This window comes from Typopeltis vanoorti, chromosome 8 (genome assembly GCF_054136105.1).
Source record: "Typopeltis vanoorti isolate ZY-2024b chromosome 8, IOZ_Tvanoo_1.0, whole genome shotgun sequence".
Classification (NCBI taxonomy): Eukaryota; Metazoa; Arthropoda; class Arachnida; order Uropygi; family Thelyphonidae; genus Typopeltis; species Typopeltis vanoorti.
This window is the reverse complement of record NC_143556.1, coordinates 60,926,488-60,952,051: the sequence shown is the minus strand read 5'-3', so window position 1 is coordinate 60,952,051 and position 25,564 is coordinate 60,926,488. Positions and strand designations below refer to the sequence as shown.

General features: G+C 36.8%; 1 protein-coding gene across 1 annotated transcript in view; it reads left to right on the top strand.

Moving 5' to 3' along the window:
• LOC150104032 (hemicentin-1-like) overlaps positions 1–25,564 on the top strand; it is a 792,930-nt gene that overhangs the window by 147,881 nt on the left and 619,485 nt on the right. The window contains exon 10 of the mRNA XM_090396385.1: positions 13,154–13,344. Coding sequence (XP_090252511.1) covers positions 13,154–13,344 — 191 coding nt within the window. The remainder of the gene's footprint in view (positions 1–13,153; positions 13,345–25,564) is intronic.

The following is a 25,564-nucleotide window of genomic DNA, read 5'->3' as shown; positions in this document are numbered from 1 at the left end:
TATCATTGGACACCCTATCAAATTCACAAAAAGGACAGTATGTATGTGTGTTCAGGGTGTTATAGGACATGTGATCAGGACCTTTCTCTTGTCAATTGCTTTTGTCACTTTATATTATAAAAGCCAAGAAAATTACTGAAACAGGAGTGCTCCTTAAGAAATCCATGCTGACCTTTACAGATAATATTACCCTCATCTACCCAATTTTGTACATGATCTCTCACTAATTTCTCTAAAATCTTATCAACTACAGAAGAAATACAAAGTGGATAGTTTGATGCCTGCATTCTACTGCCACCACCTTTATACAGTGCACTATCTTATCTCCTTCAACACATTTGGCACTTTCCTGGTAGCTAGACTTTCATTGAATTGCCAAGCCGGTGGTGCTGTCAGTTCCTCGGCACATTCTCTTAAAACACATGGTAATATCTTATCCAATCTCACTGCCTTATTCACCCAGAATACCTTAGTATTTGAAACACATTCTCTTCATGAAGTTCTAAACCTCTAACCCTCCTCACTCCTCCAGGAATAAAATCTGATTTTCCAGGATGAAATGCTCCAACATAGATCCACCAACAAAGAGATCATTAAAGAGCTCCATTATGTCATCTGCATTTTCCATTTAACAGGGTCATTCATCCATAATCATTTCTCCTCCTACTGGCCAAATAATGAAAGGTTTCCTTAGGATTTTTCTTGAACTGTAAGTTCTGATCTCTTTTCACATTTTTCTTTCTTAACTATATTAGTCACTTTCCTTGCGTGAGTCTTATATTTGTCATGCAACTGTTCTCCACATCTCTCTCTTTCTTTATGCTATTTTCATAACCTCTTTTTTTACATAGTTCCTGTTTGATTTTATTAGACATCAACTTTACACCAAAACATGCTATCATTTTTCACCTGAGGTATACAACTTCTCATTCTTGTTAATAAATATTTCCCTTCTGTGTTTTGAGATGTGTTTTGCATTATGGGAGATACTGAGATAGGAGTGTTGGTAGCTTGCTCCACCTTTGTAAGGAGTTGTCCGGTGTTGTACTACTTTACCCCAGTCCTGAAGATACTTTCAGGAGCAAACTTTGTTTGCACACACTTGGATAAAGGATTAAACTAAATTTATTATATGTCCATTCATTCAATATGTTCAATTCACTTCTTTCGGGATTCATATATTTGTCCAATACGAGTCTATTTTAGTTCTTTATATATGTCTGTACTTCTTTTTTTATGTCACAGAGATTGCATATAGCCAGCTGCCCTTTATTATTATTATTATTACCCCATGACCCCATGGAGTCAAAGACCCATCTAGGATGTCCTTTTGTCATACACTCAGCTCAATCATACTATGCCTTAAATACACTCAAATTCTCTGCAGACACCACACTCTCAGGCATGGCATTTCAATCATTTACAACTCTGCATGCAAAAAACATGCTTCTCACTCCCCTGCTCACATCCTCCTTATACAGCTTCCAGGGATGACCTCTGGTTCTTCCCCTAATCTACCACCATTTGCTGTGAAACCTCTTTGACATTAATCCCATAAGAACCCCCCCCTTTACTAACTTGTAGGTCTCTATTCGTGTCACCTGTCTTCCTCCTCTCCACTAGACTGTAAATTGCATTTCTCAACCTTTCCTCATATTCAACATTCCAGAAATCAGAAACTATCTTTGTCAGTTGCCTCTGAACCCTTTCCAACATCTCTTCGTTCTTTTGAAAACCAGGTGACCAGATTTGGGCACAGTAGTTCATGTGTGGCCTAATCAAAGCTTTATACAATGGAATAAGAATCTCCTTACTTCTACAAGTCAGTGTCCTCTGAATCATTCCCAGAATTCTTTGTGTTGTCCTCACAATTTTGTTAATGTGTCCCCTAAATTTCAGATCCTTATCCACTATCACCCCCAAGATGTCTTATTTCCTTCACCTCCAACAATATATCTCCACCAAGCATAAATTCTACATCCCATCTTTGTTCCCAAAGTTTAATACCTTACATTTTTGCTGTTTTCTCTGAATGAATTGGTGTGTCAATGAAGGAAAACTAGAATTACAGGGCATATGGTAGCAGGGGTGGCCTGTTGTTGAAATACATCAGATAACTCTAGGTCCAGTGAAGTCAGGAGGGGATAACAATAAGTATAAAAACAGTGAGATTTTTATGCTTTATACTAATACTAGGAGTATCTGGAATGAAGGAGATGAATTGGTGGTGCTGATAGCATCAGCCTGTCCAAAGATTATTGGGATCTCTGAGATGTGGTTGACGGAAGATGATATGATAACAGAAATAGCACAAGAGTGATGATTTGTGTCCTCTTGGAGTGGTGGCTTTGGAGATCATTGACATTAATGGTTTTGAAAGCATATGGTGTGAGATGCAGGTGGGCAAGACAGGATATTTAGTGGGGTATTGCTACAAGCCAAGAAACACAGAGGGGTGAGGAGTGGGAGATTGTTTGGAGAGTTGAGCTTGGCAAGTGCAAGGAGAATGATTGCTATGGGAGATTTTACCTATGGCAGTATAAATTGGGAAGAAGAAGATGCATGTATTAATAAGGAAATGGAATTTCCAGAATTCTTGAGGAAGAAATGTCTTAGGCAACATGTAATAGAAGGAATACAAAGTTCAAGAGTTTTGGATTTGGTCATAGCATCAGAAAAGATGATTATAACTGAGATGACATCTCTCTCTCTCCCCAGTTGGAGAGAATGACCATGTGGTTTTGACTTGGAAGATGAATAGATATACAGAAGTATCAAAGAAAAGGGAAGGTATGTGGAATTATAAGGCAGGTGATTGTAATAGTTTTAAATATCAACTTGGGACAGTTCCATGGAGGGGAGGAATTGGAAGGGAGAGATATCATTAGTGCTTGGGAAATTGTGAAGGGAATAATATTTGTTAGCAGCAATAGTAAGCTGTATTCCACGAGTGAAGAAAAGAACACAAATTGGTGTAAAAGTGGATGACAAACAATATCAAACAGGAACTGCAGGTGAAAGAGAGATTGTGGAAGAGATATAAGGAGGGGGGGGGGGGAGAGCAGATACATGAAGAATATAAGATTCAGGCCAGGAGAGTGATGACTAGTATGGTGAGGAAGGCAAAACTGAAATATGAGAAGAGATTGGCATTAAGATCCAAAAAAAATCTTAGGGGATTTTTTAGCTAAGTGGTCAGTAGGAGGAGAAATGATTGTGGAAGAATGACATTGTGGGATAAAAATGAGAATAGAGTGACAACTATCCAGAGTACAAGTCCACTATGTACTCTGATGTAGAGTACATAGTGGACTTGTTCAAAGAACATTTTATTGGTCTATTTCATCCTGGAGAAGTAGGTTTTAACACTAGAGGAATAGGGCAGGTTCGAGGTTTAGAGGTGCAAGAGGAGAATGTGTTTTTAATACTGAGTACTCTGAATGTCAATAAAGGAACTGGATGGAATATCGTCATGGGTTTTAAGAGAATGTGCTAAAGAAGTGACATCTGAGTTGACCTGGCTTTTCAATGAAAGTCTTGCTACGGGAAAGATACCCAAGGAATGTAAGGAAAGTAAGATAGTGCCATTTCATAAGGGCAGAAGCAGACTGAAAGTGTCAAATTATAGACCAGTTTGTGTTTCATCAGTAGTTGTTAGGTTATTGAAGAAATTAGTGATGGCCCATATACAGCATTGGACAGATGAGGGTAATGTTATCTGTGAGTGTCAACATGGATTTTTTGAGGGACGCTCTTGCTTTAGTAATATGATTGCCTTTTATAATAACATGATAAGAGTGGTTGATGAGGAAAAGGCATAGTCTGCCATTTTTTGGGCTTTTGCAAAGGCATTTGACAGGGTGTCACATGATAAGCTGATATTTAAGTTGGGGCATATGGATTTAGCTGTCAGGTTAGTCAACTGGATTCAGATAGGTATCAGAGAGTTGTGTATTGCGAGGCAATATCAAGGATGCAGAAGGTTACAAGTGGGATCCCACAGGGCTCAGTAATGGGACCTGTATTATTATTATTATTATTATTATTATTATTATTATGTAACACCTCCAGGAGTCCAAAGACTCATCGAGGTGCCAACAGCATCGAATTATTGATCTCCTTCCAACTACTAACTGCACTGAAACTTGCTTAACTATTTGCATGAGCCATTAGTAGCATAGGCTCTACCAATCAACCAACCTTTGCTGGCCTTTTTGCTGGCTATTGTTTAACTTTTATATCAGTGACATTCAGTGGATTGCAGTGGGATAATTCAGTTTGCAGATGTTGTGAAGCTAGGAATTAGTATGTATGTTATTAGTAATAGTACAGATGTGGCAGGCCTCAAGAGGATTTGAATAAAGTGGACAAATGGGAAAACAAATAGGGATGTCAGTTTAATGCAGTAAAATAATAATAATAATGTAAATTATTATTATTATTATTTGACCCCTCCAGGGAGTTTAAGGACTCATTGAAGGAGGGCACCTGCTCTTTTTGGCTTCATTAGCTAACTGCTGCTGGTACTGAACTTTTGCTACCCTTACCAACCACCCTCCTTACCTGTTCTTTGTATTCCTCATAGAACTCATTATTACCACTCCATTCATGTTGCCTGCATAAGGCTTTTTTTTTTTTCTCTATATTACATGCTTATTCTCTTCATTCATCCATCTCACACCTACATTATTTATTCTCGTAACCCTTGGAATACATTTAGACATTGTTTCTACTAGATAGTTCTTGAATATCCTCCGAACTGCATTGATCTCTTTTCCGATTAACTCTTCATTCCATGCTACACCTGCAAACTGTCTCCCGAGCTCTTCATAATCACCAGCCTTGTAGTTCCACATATACCCCTTTTCTCACAGAGGGCCTCACACTGCTGGCAACCACCCAGGTAATCATATCATGGTCACTCTCACCAACTGGATGGTAATTTGACACCTCATTTATAATTTCATCCTCTGATGAGATGATCAAATCCAAGACCCTCAATCCTCGTGCACCCTCTGTTACATACTGTCTGAGGTATTTTCCCCTCAAAAACTCAAGAAACTAATTTTCTTTACTTCCCATTGCTCTCTCATTATCCCAGTCTATATTGCCATACTTAAAATTCCCTTATAATAATCACCCTTTTCTTATTTGCTTGGCTAATTGTATTCTCTTCCTCTCTTCCTTCCTCTGGTTGAAGAGAGGAAGAGATACGATAATAGTCAGGAAGCTGTGATTATTTGGTCATCTACACATTATTTCTCAGATTTTTTCATTCCCATTGCTCATGCTTTTTCCCTTTCTTCTTTGTTGACTCTACTTGCAGATGTAGGTGTAATTATTTGTGTCATCTGAACCTTTTGGGTTTTTTTTGTTTTGTTTTTTGTTATTACTTTTTTTGTTTATTTGTAGCCGCCATAGTGCAATTGGAAGAATAGCGAAACATTGTGTCCTTCATGTCGTATTTGGAGAATTAAGTAGTAGTAGTGGAGAGGATGAGATGTATTTAGCGAAGTAGAGTGGTGTGCCCTTCCACTGGTTTCACCAGCAGACTGAGTTATGAATAAAAATCATTACTCCTGCTTTTTCTCTTTCTTCTTTGTTGACCCCACTTGCAGATGTAGGTGTAATTATTTGTGTCATTTAAACCTTTTTTGGTTTTTCTTTGTTTCTGTTATTACTGTTAATTTGATATTTCTTTCTATTAAACGTTTGCCTAGATCTTGGTATTTGTGATGAATACTTTTGACATTCCAAGTAGCAACATTCCAAATATTCTTGTTTATTTTTATTCTTTTATTCTTTTCCTTATCGTGTGCATATCAATTAAACTGTCTCAGTCATTTTACTCATCTTGTTGAATACATTTCATGTAGACATGCACTCCCTATTCTGTTACCTGCTGCATTTTTAATTTTCTAGATGCAAACATATCGTAAACACAGCAAGCTACAAAATCTTGTAGGCTGCAGAATGTAGTCCTTAAATCATGGCATGGCCATGGGGATAACGTATAAAACGTTCAAAGTGATTTTTAATCGGTGAATAGTCCGTTTTTCTACGTTTTTGAGTGCTAAATTGTTTCTCTGAATACGAGTGTATTTCAGTGGTTGTTTTTTAGAAGTTAGTTGCTGTCGTGGTATAATATATTTTGGTTACCGTCGGAACCGAATGCATAACGGTGGAAGACAAAGCGAAGCTAAGTTTTCATTACTGTATTTAGTTATATTTCATTTTATTTAATTATATTTAGTGTACTTAAATGTTTTTTTGCTTGTAATTGTTTGTACTTTTTTTCTTATTTATTTAACGGAATTTATTAATTGAATAATTATTAAAGATTACGCTACTCGGCAGTAAGGAATGATGGTGGATTCAGCTGCACTCGCAAGTGGCGTATCACCAAGTCCTCCGCCATTTAAGAACTCTATTATAAGTAATATCATAAGGGACTTTGTGGCATGCAGTACTTGCGGCATGTATGCGTCTCGGGAATTGGATATGTGGCTTGTGAAAGAGAGCGGAGAGCGTATGTGCACAAAATGCAGGCAATTGGAGGAAATAAGTGCATTAGAAATATCGATATCCGCCCTTGTTGCTCCAGGAACAGGGAATGAATGTAGGAAGACAAGTAGTGTGCTAGGAGAAAATGAAAAAAATATATATATAAATGAGAAAATAATAGTTGATAGTGCGGAAGATGTGAGTGACTGTGAAAGTTTAGGAGATAGTTTTGTTTGGGAGAGTGAATTTAGATTAAGAGTGACTGACCTGCAGAGGGAGATAGATGAGCTGAAAGAGGAGGTGGAATGTCTTGTGAATGAGAGCAGACGTATGAAAGATAAGATTAGGAGAATGGAAGAGATAAATGCAAGGCGAATCAGAGTAGGGGAGAGAGAGAATTTAGGGAGTATGAGTGAGAGGTGTGGGGGTGCTAGAAGAGAGGGAATAAGAGAGAGGTATGGGAATGCTAGAAGATGAGAGGATGGAAACAGTAGGAGAGATAGAATGAGAGAGGGATATGGAAGTGCTAGAAGTGGAGAAAATGGAAACATTAGGAGAGAGGGAATGAGAGAGATGTATGGGAGTGCTAGAAGAGGAGAGAATGAAAAAAATAGGAGAGAGAGGTATGGGAATGCTAGAAGAGAGAATAGCAGTAGAGGAGAGGGAATGAGAGAGACCTATGGGAATGAAAGAAGAGTAGAGAATGGAAAGAATAGGAGAGAGGGAATGGTAAGAGGTATAATGTATGGCGACTCAATGATCCGTGCTGTTCAAGATAGAATGTGTGAGGAGTGTTTGCCATGAGGAACAATAGAAAGGGTGGCTATGGCAATTAAGAGAGGTGAAAGGGTGGATGAGATGATTCTGATGGTAGGAACGAATGACTTCAGTGGTAATGTAAGTTGTGCAGCGAGCGGTATGAGATTTTTGTTTGAGACTGTACAGAAGAAGACAGAGAGAGGAAAAATAGTGTGCATGTTGCCTAGGTATGATAATGATGAGCTGAGCAGAAGAGTGGTGATATTGAATGGCATAATAGACAAGAGAGGACTGGTATACGTGGATGCTTGGAGTACGTTTGAGGAAAGAGAGGAATTGTATGTGAGAGACCATTTACATTTGAATGAGGAAGGACGTAGGCATCTGGAGAGATTGTTGTTCTGAACGAGTCAGTGTGTCCCAGGGAGGATGATAGCAGGGGTGGCCTCTTGTGGGAATGGATACTTGGGAGAAGAGAGACGATATCAGGTAACACTGAGCCAAGTGGAGTCTAGAAGGGATAATGCTGGGTATAGAAACAATGGCATTTATATGCTTTATACTAATGCCAGGAGTATCCTGAATAAGGGAGAGGAATTGGTGGCACAGATAGCATCAGCCTGGCAAAAATTATTGGGATCACTGAGACGTGGTTGACAGAAGAGGATATAATAACAGGAATAGAAGTCGCTGGGTACAGTATTTTTCGGCAGGATAGGAGGGGCGAGCGTGGTGGTGGGGTACTGCTTATGATAAGTGACGACCTGTGTCCTCTAAGAGTGGAGGCTTTGGAAGGAAGTGAGACAAATGATTTTGAGAGCATGTGGTGTGAGGTAGAGATAGGCAAGACAGAATATTTGGTGGGATGTTGCTACAGACCCAGGAGCACAGAGGATGGGGACCAGGAGATGTTTAGACAGTTAAGTTTGGCAAGTGCAAGAAGAATGATTGTTATGAAAGATTTTAACTACAGCAGCAGAAATTGGGGAGAGGAAGATGCATGTAGCAATAGGGGAATGGAATTTATAGAATTTTTGAGTTACAAATGTCTTAGGCAACATGTAACAGAGGGAACAAGAGGTTCAAGAGTTTTGGATTTGGTTATAGCATCAGAAGAGTTGATAATAACTGAGTTGACATCTCTCCCACCAGTTGGAGAGAGTGACCATATGGTTTTGACTTGGAAAATGAATAGACATGCAGGAGTATCAAAGAGACGGGAACTTATGCGGAATTATAATGCAGGTGATTATAATAGTCTTAGACGTCAACTACGGGAAGTTTCATGGAGGGAGGAATTGGAAGGCCGGGATATCATTAGTGCGTGGGAAATTGTGAAAGAATATTTGTTAGAAGCAATGGTAAGTTGTATACCACGAGTGAAGAAGTGGACTCAATTTGGAGTAAAGTGGATGACAAACAATATTAAACAGGTATTGCATGAGAAAAAGAGGCTATGGAAGAGATATAAGGAGACAGGTGAAGAGAAGATGCATGAAGAATATAAGACACAAGCCAGAAAAGTGACTAGTGTGGTAAGGAAAGCGAAACTGGAATATGAGAGGAGATTGGCCCTAAAATCTAAAGAAAATCCTAGGGAATTTTTTAGCTATGTGGTCAGTAGGAGGAGAAATGACTGTGGAAGAATGATATTGTGGGATAAAAATGGAAATAGAGTGACTGATGCAGAGGACATAGTGGAATTGTTCAATGAACACTTTATTGGAGTATTTCATCCTAGAGGAGTCAGTTTTAATGCTAGAGGGATAGGGCTGGTTCGAGATTTAGAAGTACAGGAGGAGAGTGTGTTTCAGATACTGAGTACTCTGGATGTCAGTAAAGCTGTCGGACTGGATGGTATTTCACCCCGAGTTTTGAGAGAATGTTCTAGGGAACTGACAGTGCCTTTAACCTGGCTTTTCAATGAAAGTCTGTCTTTGGCAAAGGTTATGAGGGAATGGTAGGAAGGTAAGATAGTGCATTGCATAAGGGTGGTAACAGACTGGAAGTGTCTAATTATAGGCCAGTCTGTGTGTCATCAGTAGTTGTTAAGATCTTGGAGAAAGTAGTGAGGGACCGTATACAGCATTGGGCAGATAATATTATCTGTGAGAGTCAACATGGATTTGTGAAAGGGCGCTCTTGTTTTAGCAATATGCTAGCCTTTTATAGTAAAGTTACAAGAACATTAGATGAGGGAAAGGCATATACTGCAATTTTCTTAGACTTAACGAAGGCATTTGACAGGGTGCCACATGATAAGCTGATATTTAAGTTGCAGCACCTGGGTCTGGATGTGAGATTGGTCAACTGGATTCATGATTGGCTGTCTGATAGGGATCAGAGAGTTGTGTATGGTGGAGCAGTTTCAAGGAGGCAAAGGGTTACAAGTGGGGTCCCACAGGGCTCAGTACTAGGACCTATATTGTTTAACCTTTATATCAATGACATTGCCAGTGGATTGCAAGGGGATATTCTGTTGTTTGCGGATGATGCGAAGCTGGGAAGGATTATTGTAATAGTGCAGATGTGGTAGCCCTGCAAAAGGATTTAAATAAGCCAGATAGATGGGCAAATGAATGGTGGTGTCAGTTTAATGCAGCAAAATGTAAGGTCTTGAGGTTTGGGAAACATCGATGGGATGCTACATTCTCTATGGGAGGAGTTATACTGGAGGAAGTAGGGGAGACAAGAGATCTGGGGTTGATGATTGATAGAAACCTGAAGTTTAGGGGACACATTGCAAAGGTGGTAAAGGTAACACAGAGGATTGCTGCAATTATGAGAAGGACACTGACCTGCACAGATAAGAGGGTTATCATTCCGTTGTATAAGTCTCTGATCAGACCACACTTGGACTATTGTTCTCAGATTTGGTCCCCAGGATTTGAAGGTGATAAATTAACTGTGGTAAGGAGACAAAGATGGTTTCAGGACTGTACAAGGATAGTTATGAGGATCGACTGAGGGAATGTGGACTGCAGAGTTTGGTGGATAGAAGAAGGAGAGGTGATATGATTGATACTTTTAAACTTTTGAGAGGTGGTTACAGGGTTGACACTGGGGAGTTCTTTCGCTTGGTTGAACAGCGGGAAGGAGTGATGACAAGAGGCCATCCCTGGAAGTTACGAAAGGAAACTGTGAGAGTAAGGAGTGGTTTCTTTGCATGGAGGATGGTTGAACCGTGGAATGCATTGCTCGATGGAGTGGTGGGAGCAAGAACGGTCATTGAGTTTAATGAGTGGTATGATAGACTTTGTGTTTCTTAGGGGGGGGGACTCCACTCGATGAGTCTTGACAGACTTTATGTTCTTAGGAAGGACCTCCCACGATGAGTCTTTTGACTCCATGGAGGCCTGAATAATAATAATAATAATATTAATAATAATAATAAGCATATACATATTGTGTCCCCCATTAATGAAAGAAATAATTTACTGGATTACTAATTATATGAAGAGCCAAAGGCTTCAATTCGGTGACGTGAAATTATTCAAGTTAAGGGATATTACATCCCATATTGTTTCATAGCCGAATAAGAAACTCAAAGAGTTTCATGCCGAATATAGGAACTATATAAAGTTCGGTGAGTCTAAGCATACTCAAATACCTGGATAGTGCAACACATAACCCATTTGGTAGTTTCTATCTTTATACTCTTTATATTCTATCTTCGAACTTTATATAGTTTCTATATTCGGCATGAAACTCTTTGAGTTTCTTATTCGGCTATGAAACAATATGGGATGTAATATCCCTTAACTTGAATAATTTAATGGATACAGACAAGATTATACTAAAAATGAGTTTGCTCTGAAAACCTCAAAATATAAGTTCTCCATACTCAATTACAATCGACCTGGGCAAGACTTTCTCTAAAATTAAAAATATATCCTAATAATTTAATATTAAGATATATTATTATTATTATTATTATTACTTGATGTCTCCAGGTAGTCCAAAGACTCATTGAGGGAGGACGCTTACTCTACAAATCTCCTTCTGCACCTCAATCCACCAACTACAGCAAACTGCAACTATGGCAACATCATCATCATCTACACGAATGCCATCTACTGATCATTAATCACTAGTATTTTCCAATTTATCCACTTTATATCCACTTTTTTTTCTTTTACCTTGCTATCTGTGCTACTGTAAACTTTGTCCCCTGATAGAATCTTAATCAAAATTTAATTTCCTTGTCTTTAGTACCACTGTGTTTTATTTCTAGGTTTATTCATAAGCAGGATTTACCTTTGTGCAGCCTGCCTTTGTGCATGCTGTGTATTAAATTACATCCAATGCCCCACCTGCTAGTTGTTATGAGAGGGATCATTCGTGTGGAATAATTTCATTACAATAATAGGGAGGCAAGGAGAGAGTTGAATATAGAATGGAATGGCATGAAATTGGTCAATTATCGAAATCTAACTTACCTAGGTGTCACACTAGATAGGTCCTTAAATTATAAGCGACACATAGAGAAGACAGCAACTAAAATTTAATCACGTAATAATATCCTCTGCCAATTAACATCATCTCAGTGGGGTGCAAGTCCACAAGTACTTCACACCTCTGCACTGTCACTTTGCTTTTCGACAGCCGAGTATGCTAGCCCTGTTTGGGAACGATCATCACATGTCAAAATTATTGACAAGGTTCTTAATGAAATGTGTCAGCACATTACCGACTGCCTTAAGCCTACAAAAATTGACCATCTATATTCACTGTCTGGAATTGCACCTCCTCATATCAGAAGAACAACACAGAGTAGATATGAGCAGAGACAACAACTAAATGATGAACGACATCCTTTGTATGGATGTCGTTCATGTTGGTAATGTTGCTGTAAATAGGAGGCTAAACTCAAGGAAAAGTTTTATTCACTCAGTGGAACTGTTGGTTGATTCCATAAAAGCCACATGGTCAACAATGTGGCAAGAACAATCTCCAGAGGCTCTGAACTTAAATGAATTTCTTCCATCTGGCTTACATCTAGACTGGCAAAGATGGAAGACATTGAATAGACTTCATTCCGGAATGGGCAGATCAGAGCAGAATATGGCCAGATGGGGCCACACAGACAATTACAGCTTCTCATGTGGTGAAACACAAACCATGGATCATCTTCTGCAATGCTGCTTAATAGACATTAATTAAAAATATATGTACCCGAGCAGATTTAATGCAGTGTAATGAAACAGCTTTAAAGTATATTAATCACTGGATGAGTGAAATTTGATATTTTATGCAAATGACAATTTTGTCTCTTAATATATGCTTTTAATCCATATTCTTTTAATGTATGTTTCTTTAAATGTATGCTTTTAATCACTTATATGTATGATCTTATATTTTCTGTAGTTCACACACAAAATAAATAAATTTTAAGATGTGGAGTTTAATGTTTTGATAAAACTGCAAATGCAATCAGTTTTTGGACTATTATAACAGACATCCAAGTGATCAGATTTCTAATTTCTGGTCATGCTTTGGAAATGTTGAATATTTAGAAGATTGATATCATGCAATTCACTTTTTTTTTAAACTATAATCATTTCTGCCTATATCATTTTTATCTATATCTTTATATCCTTTTTTTTTTTTTTAAACTATAGTCATTTCTCTCCATAGCAAATACTGCTATACTGAACTTGCTTACTATAACAAACTACTCCAAAGTTACATAGCCAAATTGCTATCCCACTAATGGAAATTTGCAATAGTAACCTTTCACTATAGCAAACCAATTTTCTGCTCCCTAGAATTTTGCTATAGTGAGAGCTAACTGTATATTTCATTTTCATGACCATAAAATCAAAATAATGTTCTTTACACAAACAATATATATATATATACATAGTTGTATTTTCTTAATATTTTTCAGTTCCACCAACTATTCAGTCAGAGTCTTCTAGAAATTTAATAACTCTCATAGGTAGTGAAATAAAATTGGATTGTCATGCTAAAGGATTCCCTCTACCTAATATTACTTGGTTACATAATGGAGAAACTGTCCATTCTACATCAAGAGTTGAATTACTCCCAAGTGGAAACATTTTTATACATAAAATTCAAGTATGTACCTGTTTTATTTGCTAAAACAATAAATGTAAACTTTTTAAGTTAATTTAATTCACTGATTAATATAGTTTGAATATGCTATTGATATAGGCATTGGTGAAACTTGGTTACCGAAGAGGGATACAATCAGAGATAGAATGTGAAGGATATTAGTATTAATATTTAGTATTATTTTCAAGCCTCTCTGGAGCCCAAAAACTCATCATGGGAGGCCAAACACTCACAAATCACAAAAACTATCATACCTTGGCTTGAACACATTCAGTGTTAGAGAACTCACTACCCCATTCTGGCAATGCATTTCATCCATCAAGCAAAAATCTGTTTTTCACTCTTTACTCATGACTGGAGCCACCATAGCTCAGTCAGTATAGAAAAGCCCTTTGGTTGTAAAGACCTTGGTTCGATTCCCATCAATGATGTGAGGAACCTTTATCTGGTCTCTTTTGACTAAAGGTGAGCTAACTGGTCTCATACGGAGGTTAAGAGTTTCCCCCCCTTGGTAACGCGGGTTTTTTCATCCATCAAAACAAGCAAACCGGTCCTGTGAACACACACACACACGGCTATAGTCATAAAATATGCCATGGAATGGAAGGCAATGGGAAACCACCTTGCTCATAATCATCTCTTTAGTATGGTAGCATATAGCTAACCCCCACCAGCCATATGGCTGAAGGAATAGGATAGGATAAGTTACTCATGACCATTGTAAATTTTCCAGGGATGACCCCTTGTTCTTGCATAAGCCATTATCCTATGCAATAATTCTCTTATATCTATTTAGTAGGCTCCTCTCATCAGCTTATATATTTTATTATTATTATTATTATTATTATTATTAAGAGAAACCTCCAGGGAGTCATCGAGGGAGGCTACATACTACATGCATCAGCTATTACTTATTCTTCAATTCATTCACACTGCTTGTACTTACAACAAGCAGTGTGAATGAATATTACTTACTTACTTACAATCTAACGGCAATCCATTCCAATCACGTACCACCCTATGAGAGAAAAATCTAGCCCTCATCCCGTCCCCTTCTTATTGGCATTCATTCTCAGCGTCCAAGGATGCCCTCTTGTCCTTTCCCCACCCTCCATAAAATAAAGAATTCCATCTGAGCCTTTCAGAAGTTTGTACATCTCAATCGTATCACCCTTCTTTCTCATGTTTGCTAGTATCTGCAGTCTACAAATTCTCAAAAAAATAAAAAAAGCCTGTATAAATTCAAGGAGCTATACAAGCTCGTCTATATTTTTACCCTATATATATATATATATATATATATATACCAAGTGGCATTAATGACATAGACTTTTCAAAAACGATTTGATTTGTGAATGTAGTATGTATGTATGCATGGCAGAGTGTAAGAGATGTGTTTTTGGAGAGAGAGAGAGAGACAATGAATGGGAGACGAGAGAAAGTATGGATTTGTAGGAAAATGCAATATATTATTAGACCACAGGGCAATGAATGAAACAGACTGAAAAGATAGAAGATGCATAAATGAAAGAAATGGAAATGAAATGGAGGGAGAGTGAAAGAATGCAAGAATATGGAAGCGAAAGTTAGATAAAGGAGCAAAACAAAGTGTGAATGAGGAAACAGAAATAAGATGCGACAGAATAAGAGGTAGCAAGACCATGGGAGTGACAGAGAATGAAATTGTCAGAATGAATGATTTGATGAAACAATTATTGTAAATGAAAAGTGAAATGAGGAATATACAAAGTGATGTTAGACATTTAGTGGAAACTAATGAAAGTGTGCAAGAGAATAGAATGAAAGAAAAAAGAGTAAAAGAGGTGACGAGTGATTCCAGGATGGCAGCATATGGAGATTCCATAGTCAGAGAATTAGTTAATGAGTAATCATGATTCTTTATGATTAGTATTTGTGTTTTAGTGTTATTTACTATAACTGAATTGTGATAGATGTGGACAGGTATTCTGATTAGGTCACATTATGTATTAGAGAGAGAGATGCGCACTGCAGCCCGATTCCTCTCTCGTAGAATTGTTTTAAGGTGTGTCAAGTGTTTTGGAATGCCCATGTTACTTAGTATTTTCCACAGGACCAACCACCTGACAGTGAAATGCTTTAGCAACAGCACACCAAAAATTAAAACCACTATGCTCTCTTTTTAGGTTACACATTGTTCAGTATTCATTGAGAAGAATTTATGGAGACAAAAACACACATGTTATAATCTTCTTCTTCTTCTTGCTTGGTTTCGTCACATCTGAGGACTTGTGACCCTTACCAGAATGTCTCTCCATTTCTTTCTGTCTTTTGTTCCAGGAGTGGCCAACTCCAAAGTCCAATGATCTTTTTAATCTGGTCCAACCATCTTGGTCTTGGATATCCTCTTTTTCTTTGTCCTTCCACTTTGCCCTGGATATAAAAGTTTTTCCAGGTTGTCATTTTGATGTCTGAAATGTGACCAAAATATTTGAGAATTCTTTCATTTAACATAGTCATCTCTTGATTTTTAGTTGACTTATTATACTTTCATTAGACCTTTTGTCCATCCAGGATACTCCCCACATCCTTCTCCAGCACCCCATCTTGACGCTGTTTATCTTGTCCATATCTTTCTTGCTGATCTCTCCGTAGTAATTCTTCTTTTAATTTCTGGTTGACATGTACTCTTGGTGCTTATTCTTCAAGGTGAATGAATTCATCCACCTTCTTGAAGTCAATGTTGTGAGCAAGTTGTCATTTTCATCTATCACCATGTATTTTGTTTAATCATGATTTATTCTTAAACTATATTTCAGGCTTTCCCATTTGACTCTTTTAATGAGGGACTCCAGTTCTCCTTCACTGCTGGCAATAATTATGAGATCATCAGCATACCTAAAGATTATTTATCTATTTGCCACCAACCGAGAAGCCACTATCATGTCTGTTAAGTGCCTTTCTCATAATGTATTCTCCATAAAGATTGTATAGATCAGTGGAGAGCATTCTATGTTGAACCACTGAAATTTTTTCTGTCTATCTTCACCACAGCCTGATTCCTCTCAGAGAATTGTTTTTAAAGGTGTGTCAAGTGTTTTGGGATGCCAATTTTACTTTTTTTGCAGGACCTCCTACCTGACAGTCAAATGCTTTAGTGTAATCAATGAAGCATATATGCAAGGGAATATTAAATTCTTGAGCCTATTCTAAAATCTGCCTGTTCTGCAGGAAGATTTTTCTCGACATATTATTTAAGTCTTCTTTAATAATATAAAGAAGAATTTTGCATGAATTTGAGATCAAGGGCTATAATTCTATAATTATTGTATTCATTGACATTTCCTTTTTTTGTGTGTATTGGGATAAAAAAAGGATTTTAGTCAATCATCAGACCAATCTCCTGTCTCCCAGATTTTATTACAATTTTTTCTGATGATTTCAATTCCTGTGGGTCCTAGACATGCAAGAAGTTTGCTTGGTATTTGGTCGTGGCTTGAGGTTTTCCCTTTTCTGAGTTTATTTAGAGCTTCTTCAATCTCTTCTTTTAAAATGTAAGGTTCCTTATGGAAGTCTCTGATGTTTTTTTTTTGTTGAATGAGACTGAATTATCTTTGTATCGATTTGAGCAATAGTTTTTCATTAAGGATGACCATTGGAGCAGTAAGAATACAATTGTTGACATCAGCTATACTTGAATACTTTGGTTTAAATTTTTTATTTAACAGCCTTATTTTGCTAAATAGATGTTTAGTTTGATTTTGATTTGATTGATCTTCAATTTCTCTGCATATGTTGTTGGTAAAATTGCTTTTATCTTTAGTGCAAAGTTTTTTGATGAGCTTCGATACTCACTATAGATCTGCCTATCATCTCCTGTTGAAAGTCCTTTTCACTTTATTTCTCTTCTTTGAAAGTTGGAGTATTACCTTACTTCTAATTACGAAAATAACACTCAATGTTTTGACCTCTGTATTGAGGTCATCACCAGGAAAACATGCATATGCACAGGACACAAGCTACATGACACTACATAAAAGTAGGATAAATCTAAATGCTTTGTTAATCATTTACCCTAGCCTGACCTGTGTTGAAAAAATAAAATAAATAAAGTTTTCATATTTGATGTCCGTAGATGCCGTATTGTCACTCCCATACTTCACTGGCTTTTGGGAGTCAAATCTTCTGCTAGAATAAGTGTATAAGGGTTGCAGATTCCCTTTCCACACATAGTTTTTGGATTCTAATTCCGCCATGGGCATAGATAATCACAAACATCCATGCCCATAGTAGGATTCGAACCCACAGCCTCTTGGCCAGAGAGCAGACATTCTAGCCACTCGGCCAACCTTCCCAGCATAAAATAAATAAAATAAAATAAAAATAGTAAATACAAAATTATGCATAAATATAAATTAATTAACAAAATAAAAAAATTTTTATACATATAAGTTTAATGATATACAGATGATAAAAAAATCTAAATAAATAAATAAAAAAGATTTAGAGTGAAACTACATTAAACACATCTCTACAGTCCTCTTATTATTAAGGTTTTCTAGTGTTGAGGTTCTGCCATCGTTCTAGATGCTATATAGGTTGCAGATGAGTCCTCCAGATTTTTAGAATTCCTAATCCATCATTCTTGTTTAGATTCAGATGATGTTTCAGCATCTCAAAAGCTTCTTTGAACTTCAATTTCTCTGGTGTAACTATTGTAACAAAATCTGGTACACTGCACCAGATTTTGGTGCAGTGTACGGACTTGGTACCTTTCCAGTTGATTCTGTGACATGTTTGAAGTGCATGGTCTGATAGGCCTGTTTTACCATAATGTAGGAATTTAATGTGGCATTTATGTTTGCTTTTTCGTATTGGAATGGTGCACCCTGTTTCCCCTATATAGGGTAGATCTCAAATGCATTGAATTTTGTGAGGATGGGCAAGGTAGGAATCCCCTTCTCTACATTGCCCTCCCAGGGGTTTACAAAATTCAGTTTTTTATTTTACTTTTTTTTATTTTTTCACCAGAGGTCAGGCTAGGATAAATGATTAACAAAGCATTTAGATTTATCTTTCTTTTTTGTATTGTCATGTAGCTTGTGTCCTGTGTATATGTATGTTTTCCTGATTATGACCTTGATACAGAGGTCAAAACATCAAGTGTGTTATTTTCATAATTAGATTAGAAATGAAGTTATACTCCAACGTGTGTTTTTGTCTACATAAATTCTTCACAATAAATCCACTATGAACAGAGTATGATTACAAACAAACAGATTACACCTTACTGACACACTAGTTAATTCAGTACTTCTGTATGGAAGTGAAATATGGATCCTCCTAAAAGAAGATGAATAGAGGTTGTTGGCATTTGAAATGAGGTGCCATAATTGGAAGAATGACGGTACATTGCGCCCTTCGATTGGAATAGGCCTAAGTTCGATTCTCGTCGCTACGGGAGGAATCTTTATCTGGTCGATTTCAATCGATGGTGAGTTAGCCGATCTCATACGGAGGTAGCAGGTTTTTTTCTCCCGGAAACTCGGGTTTTTCATCCCGCATACATACAAATCGGCCCTTCAGAACACACGCAATTTACAGACAAAAATTACTAGTTGTGGTGGTGTTGGAGGTGGGCGGTAGATGGCGTTGATTCGTAGTAGAGGTAAGGTGTAGAGACAGTTGAAGATGTCCTCCCGCGATGAGTCTTCGGACTCCTTGGAGGTATCAGGAATAATAATAATAATAAAAATATCATACACTGATCACATCACAAATTTTAAAGTAAGTCAAAGAATCAATTCTTTCACTGGTGTAAGAGATAACATCATAACTGAGATTCGAAGGAAACAGCTAATGTGGCTTGGTCATATCAGCAGATGAAATGGTCTACCAATGCAAGTACTTGAAGGATTTATTCAAGAATTCTAAAAAGAGGCAGACCTAGAATAACCTGGATTGACAATATAAGGAAATGGACAGGTGCTTCACTTACATATCTGAAAATAAAGCGTTAATCAAGTACTTAATGGAGGATTTGTGTGAGGAATATTTCCAAATATCTAATACTCTTATGGTTATTTGTGGACTATGGGATGAAGAAGAATTTGTTACCAATATTTGATGGTCGAGTATATCAGAAGTTTTGGTTAGGTCAAGAAAATGAGGATAGCAAATTTGTTTTTATCAAGAGCTTTTTTAGCGTGTTTGTAATGTGTTATAATAATATCATTATGCTTTTCATTTTCTGTAAAGTAATATACACAAGACTGCAAAACTACTTACTCAAGAAGTTTAGAGATGATAGGCCAGTTAGCTATAAGTCTGTAATTCTGAATATCGTTTTCTTTTTTCTTGTTTGTAATAGGTGTAACTATTGTAACAGTTGTTTGGGAATATTATTCTGTCAAATTTCATTCTCATAAGTTCCTGAAGTACAGGATTTTGTTGTTCAAATGTATTAAAATGTCTGTGAGTCTGATTTTGTCTATAATCCTGGACTAGTCTTTTGCTTTAGTTGTGAGATAGCATCTTTCAGTTCCACTTTGGATGCTGAAGGAAAATACATGGTTTGCTGTATACCCCTACTAATGAATTGCCAGACCGGTGTATCCATATATTATTATTACTACGATAAAGAGCCAAAAGGCTATTTTTACGGCAACATAAATTAAGTTAAGGGGATAATAAATCCCGTATTAGTTTATTTAACAGCCGGGTAGAAACTCGGAGATTTATGTAAGTTCGGTTCACTTAAACCTTGATATTCGGAGATATATGTAAGTATTATTATATATAAGATATATGTAAATATATTGAAACTCGGAGATATATGTAAGTTTGGTTCACTTAAACCTTGATATTCCAGGGTCTACCTACTCACTGATGAGACCTCAATAAAGGTCGAAACCGGTCTGGGTAGTGACCTCTCCTCATAATATAAAATAGTAATACATCTCCTAGGATCTGCATTTTACATTATGAAAAAATATTAAGGATAGTGACGGAGCTTGCTCCACCTTTGACACGAGTTGCCTAGTGTTGTACTACCCAAGTGATGACTTACGCTTGGACTCGCTGATAGTTCTTCAGCATGAAACTCTTAGATTTCGATCTCCGAGTTTTGTACCCGGCTGTTAAATAAAATAATATGGGATTTATTATCCCCCTTAACTTAGGTTAATAGTTTATTAAGTGTAGACCATGTTTGCTTCAAATTTGCACATATTCCACAAATTTCTGAAAGAAGTAGTGTCTTTTTATGCTCCCAGTTTTAGTTGTTAGTTAGTTTCTTATGTGTTTGTATGTTTGTAGATGAATGTTGTTAGGTGATAAATTAAATATACCAAGAAATTATATACTTGGTTTAATCCTTTATTCAAGTGTAAGCAAAATAAGTTTGCACCTGAATTATTTTCAGGACTGGGGCAACTTGTAAATAGAAGCTAAAAACTAGAAGCTATTAAGCTATTTCACATCACTTACCTTAGTATCCCATAATGCAAAGCACATATCCTTACAGATATGCATAATGCTAATCATTATGGGAAGGGTCACTACCCAGACTGGTTTTGACCTTTATTGAGGTCTCTTCAGTGAGAGCCAGACCCAGAGATGATACCAAGGTTTGAAGTAATGCAGAAGTCATATTTTCATATACAAGTTGCCAAAAGGTGTCAGCCTTATTATTAAATTACCCTGGATTAGAGAAAGTTGTTGGAAGTGTTTTCACTTGGTTATACTATAAATTAAAGATACTATTAAACTAAATATATAATTTCTTGGTATTTTTAATTTATAGTTTAACCAAGTGATAAAACTTCCAACAACTTTCTCTTATCCAGGGTTGTTAGGTGAATTTTTTACTGTCTTGCATAGAGTGTCTTTTCTTGCAATAATATTTAGGATATTCTCATTTATCTATGGATTATTTAGTGCTTTCCTCTTGTTTCTTGTTTTTTGTCTTTCTGTATATTTCTGTAAACAGGAATTTGAGGCTTATAAAGTTATTGGATCATTTATATTAAATGATCCAATATCTTGGATGTTGGTTATCGGCAATTCTTTACTATGACAGTAGAGTGCAGTTTATTCCTTCACCACCCCCACGGAGTAGGTTCTTCCAGTCTGTGGGGGTAGTGAAGGTGGTATTGTGGAATGAGCTGTAATAAAGTAGTGGTCGGCAATTTTGATACTGATTAATGCAGATGTGTATGTGTTAATAGGAGCCCATATGTTAATTTTTTCTATGGATGATTGTGTTAGTAAACGTTAATAAGGGAGTTGGGGAGTTTATCGTCAGATTTATGTCTACTGGATGTTAAAAATACCAAGCAATTTTAAACCTGGTTTTACTCCATTTCTCAAGTAAGCAAACAGACAAACAAGTCAAGTTTGCACCTGCAAGTGATGCAAGTCAAGCTGCAAGTCACCTTTACCACGAGTTGCCTTGGTCTTGCACTATCTGTAGGATCAGCTAGACTTGCATCACTTGCAGGTGCAAACTTGACTTGTTTGTCTGTTTGCTTACTTGGGAAATGGAGTAAAACCAGGTTTAAAATTGCTTGGTATTTTTAACATTTATTATACCCAAGGTAAAAATACTTTCTACATTATTTCTACTGGCTTAATATGTCAAGATATGTATTAGTGGTTGAAGAGCCACTGTCAAATATATTTATGTTGCCCATTAAGGTTAGCCCATTAGGGCGAAGCCACTACCCAGACTGATTTCATATAATACATAGAGGATAATGACTTATTCCAGATAGTAGAGTGCCTTCATCATTCTAGAGGATATGTGCCTTGCATTATGGGATATTAAGGCCATTGATGTGAAGTGATTATCCTCTATATACAAGTAGCTCAGTTATGTACTTCGCATGCAAACTTTGTTTGCTTTCACTTGAATAAAGGATGAAACCAAGAATATAATTTCTTAGCATGTTTAACTTAGAGTATAACCAAGTGAAAAAAAAACTTTCAACAATTTACTCTCTGATTTCTGCCACATTAGCTACCCTCTCATTCATATCACCAGCTTTATATTATCTATCTCTATACGATCCAATGATCCAATACCCCGTGTGGTGACCAGGGTTAAAGAATAGTCCCAATGTAGCCCATGCATGTCGTAAAAGGCGACTAAAATGCGTGCCCAGTACCCGGGGGTATAGCCGGCTTCCTTCTTGTAAGGTTGGGCGCAGGGCTAACAACCCTGTCCTGTAAAAACTCATTTGTTAAGATAGTTAAAAGGAAAATTAACCAGACGGACTTTGCAGAACAACTTGGACAACAGAAAAAGGATTATAAATATTGGTTTGGAAGCCGGAATGTCTTGAGCCTGAACAGACCAGGAACATTGAAGAGAGTGTGTGAGGAACTACAGAGATATAGAGAGCAGATAACAGCATTGCAGGAGGTGAGATGGAAAGGAATTGGCATATTTGATACCAGAACACATACTATTTTTTTACAGAGGAGGCAATCAAAAAGCCTTTGGCACCACATTTTTAGTTAATAAAAAATGGAAACACTTCGTTCTTGATTTTAGACCAGTTAATGAATGACTTTGTGTACTGAGAATAAAGTTTAAGATATTCAATATTTCACTTATATGTGCACATGCACCAATTGAGGACTCTTGTGAAGAAGACAAGATGAATTTCTATGAATTATTGGTGAAGATACATGATCAGGCACCGAAACATGATGTAAAAATGGTTCTAGGAGACATAAATGCCAAAATAGGAAAGGAAGAGACCTTCCGACCAACAATTGGAAGAGATAGTGCACACAAAGAAAGTAATGAAAATAGCATGAGACTAATTGATTTTGCAAGTAGCAAAAATATGATCATATGTACAACCTGTTTTCCACATAAAAAAGTACATAAATTTACCTGGAGATCAGCATATGGAATAATGGAAAATCAAATAGATCATGTGATGTAAGAAGTTTTAGAGGAGTGGATTGTGATACGGATCATTACTTGTTAAGAATTAAATATAAACAAAGGATAAAAATTAATAAAGTAGGTAGAGGAAAGAGAACACCAAGATATGACATCCAAAAATTAAAAGATGGAAAAATCAGATGAAAATATATTGAAAGATTGAGAGAAGAAATAAACGAGGATGAACATATAAATAATATGACTATAGATAAAAAATGGGAATGGATCAAGAATAAAATTTTTAACGTGGCTGAAGAAGTCCTGGGATTCAGAAACAATGATAAAAGAAATGAATGGTATGATTTGGAATGTAGAAAATGTGTTGAAGACAGAAATACAGCTCGTCTAAAGATACTTGGACGAAAAACTCGAGCAAATGAGAATGAATATAGAGAAAAACGAAAACAAGCCAAAAAAGATTTGTAGAAGAAAGAAACGTGAATGGGAAAAGGCAAGGCTAAATGAAATTGAGATTTTGAAGAATACAGGACAAATTAAGAAAATGTATAAGAAGATAAAGGAAATTAGAGGCAGATTTCAACCCAGAACAACTTTCTGCAGAGACCATGAGGGAAACTTGCTCAGTGGAAAGGAGGACATTTTGAGAAGGTGGGCAGAATATTTTGAAGATCTCCTTCAGGACAATACAAGCTTGGAAAATGCCGTTCCAGAAGAAGACGAGTTTAATGAACCTCTGGCAAGTATGGGAAAAGCTGAGACAGAGGACGCACCAGAATTAAACGAGGTGGAATTAGCCCTAAAGAGAATAAAAAATAATAAAGCACCTGGTGAAGCTGGAATACCAGTTGAGCTATTAAAATATGGTGGGCAATCACTATTAATCAAAATACATATGTCAGAGGTATGGGAAACTGAATCTCCCTACTGAATGGTACACTGCTATTATCGTTCCTATACATAAGAAAAATGACAAGTCTCTGTGCCAAAATTATAGAGGAATATCACTGTTAGCAATAATTTACAAAATATTTGCAAGGGTACTGGCAACTAGATTGGAACCCTTTATAGAAAAAATGCTGGGCGACTACCAATGTGGCTTTAGGTATGATAGATCAACAACAGACCAGATTTTTACAATATGAACTATAATGGAGAAATGCTATGAGTTCAATATCAATCTGCACCATTTGTTTGTGGACTTTAAACAAGCCTATGATAACATCGATAGAGATAAGCTATTTAAAGTCATGAAGGAATTCCAAATTCCACCTAAACTGATAAGATTAGTTAAAATGACACACAAAAAAAGCATGGGTGTAGAGTGCAAATACAGGGCGAATTCACACCTGAGTGTAGGATTACCAAAGGATTATGACAAGGAGATCAGCTATCAACAATGCTTTTCAAACTATGCCTTGAAAGGGTAATACGAAATGTAATTATAAACAGAGGTATAACTATTATGAATAGAAGTCTACAGCTTTTGGTTTTTGCGGATGATGTGGACTGTATTGCAAGGACTGAGAGAAACCTTAGAGAAGGTTATAGACAAATGAGAGAGGAGGCAAGGAAAATGGGACTACAAACAAACGAAACTAAAACAAAATACTTAATTGTTGCCAGAGATAAACAAAAATTGGGAAACAGCCAAAGTTTCACAGTAGATGAAGAAACCCTTGAACGAGTCCAGCAGTTCAAATATTTGGGTTCAATAATAACAGAAAGTAATGATATATCAGTTGAAATTACCTATAGAATAGTTGCTGCAAATAGAACTTATTATAGTATTCAGCCACTATTAAAATCGAATTTGATTTCGATAAAAAGTAAAATCCAGCTATATAAAGTAATCCTCAAACCTGTGCTTTTGTACGGCTGTGAAACATGGACAATGATCCAGAGAGATCAAAACCAATTACAAATATGGGAACGAAAGGCATTAAGAAAGATCTTTAGTCCAATTAATGAGAATGGACTTTGGAGAGTGAGGAATAACAAAGAAATAATGGAGAAATTCAATGAAGTGGATATTATTACTGAAATAAAGGTGAGAAGACTTAGATGGCTAGGACATGTTCAGCGAATGGGAGATGATAGAGCCGTAATAAAGAACTTCATGTCTGACCAGCTGGATCTAGGTCCAGAGGACGACCAAAAAGGAGATGGCTTGACGATGTGGAGGATGATTTAAAGAAAATGAGAGTAATGAACTGAAGGAGCAAGGTACAGAATCGTGAAGAATGGAAGGCTATCCTGAGACAGGCCCAGGTCCTAAATGGACTGTAATGCCAAGGAGTAGTAGTAGTAATATGATCCAATGAAAAG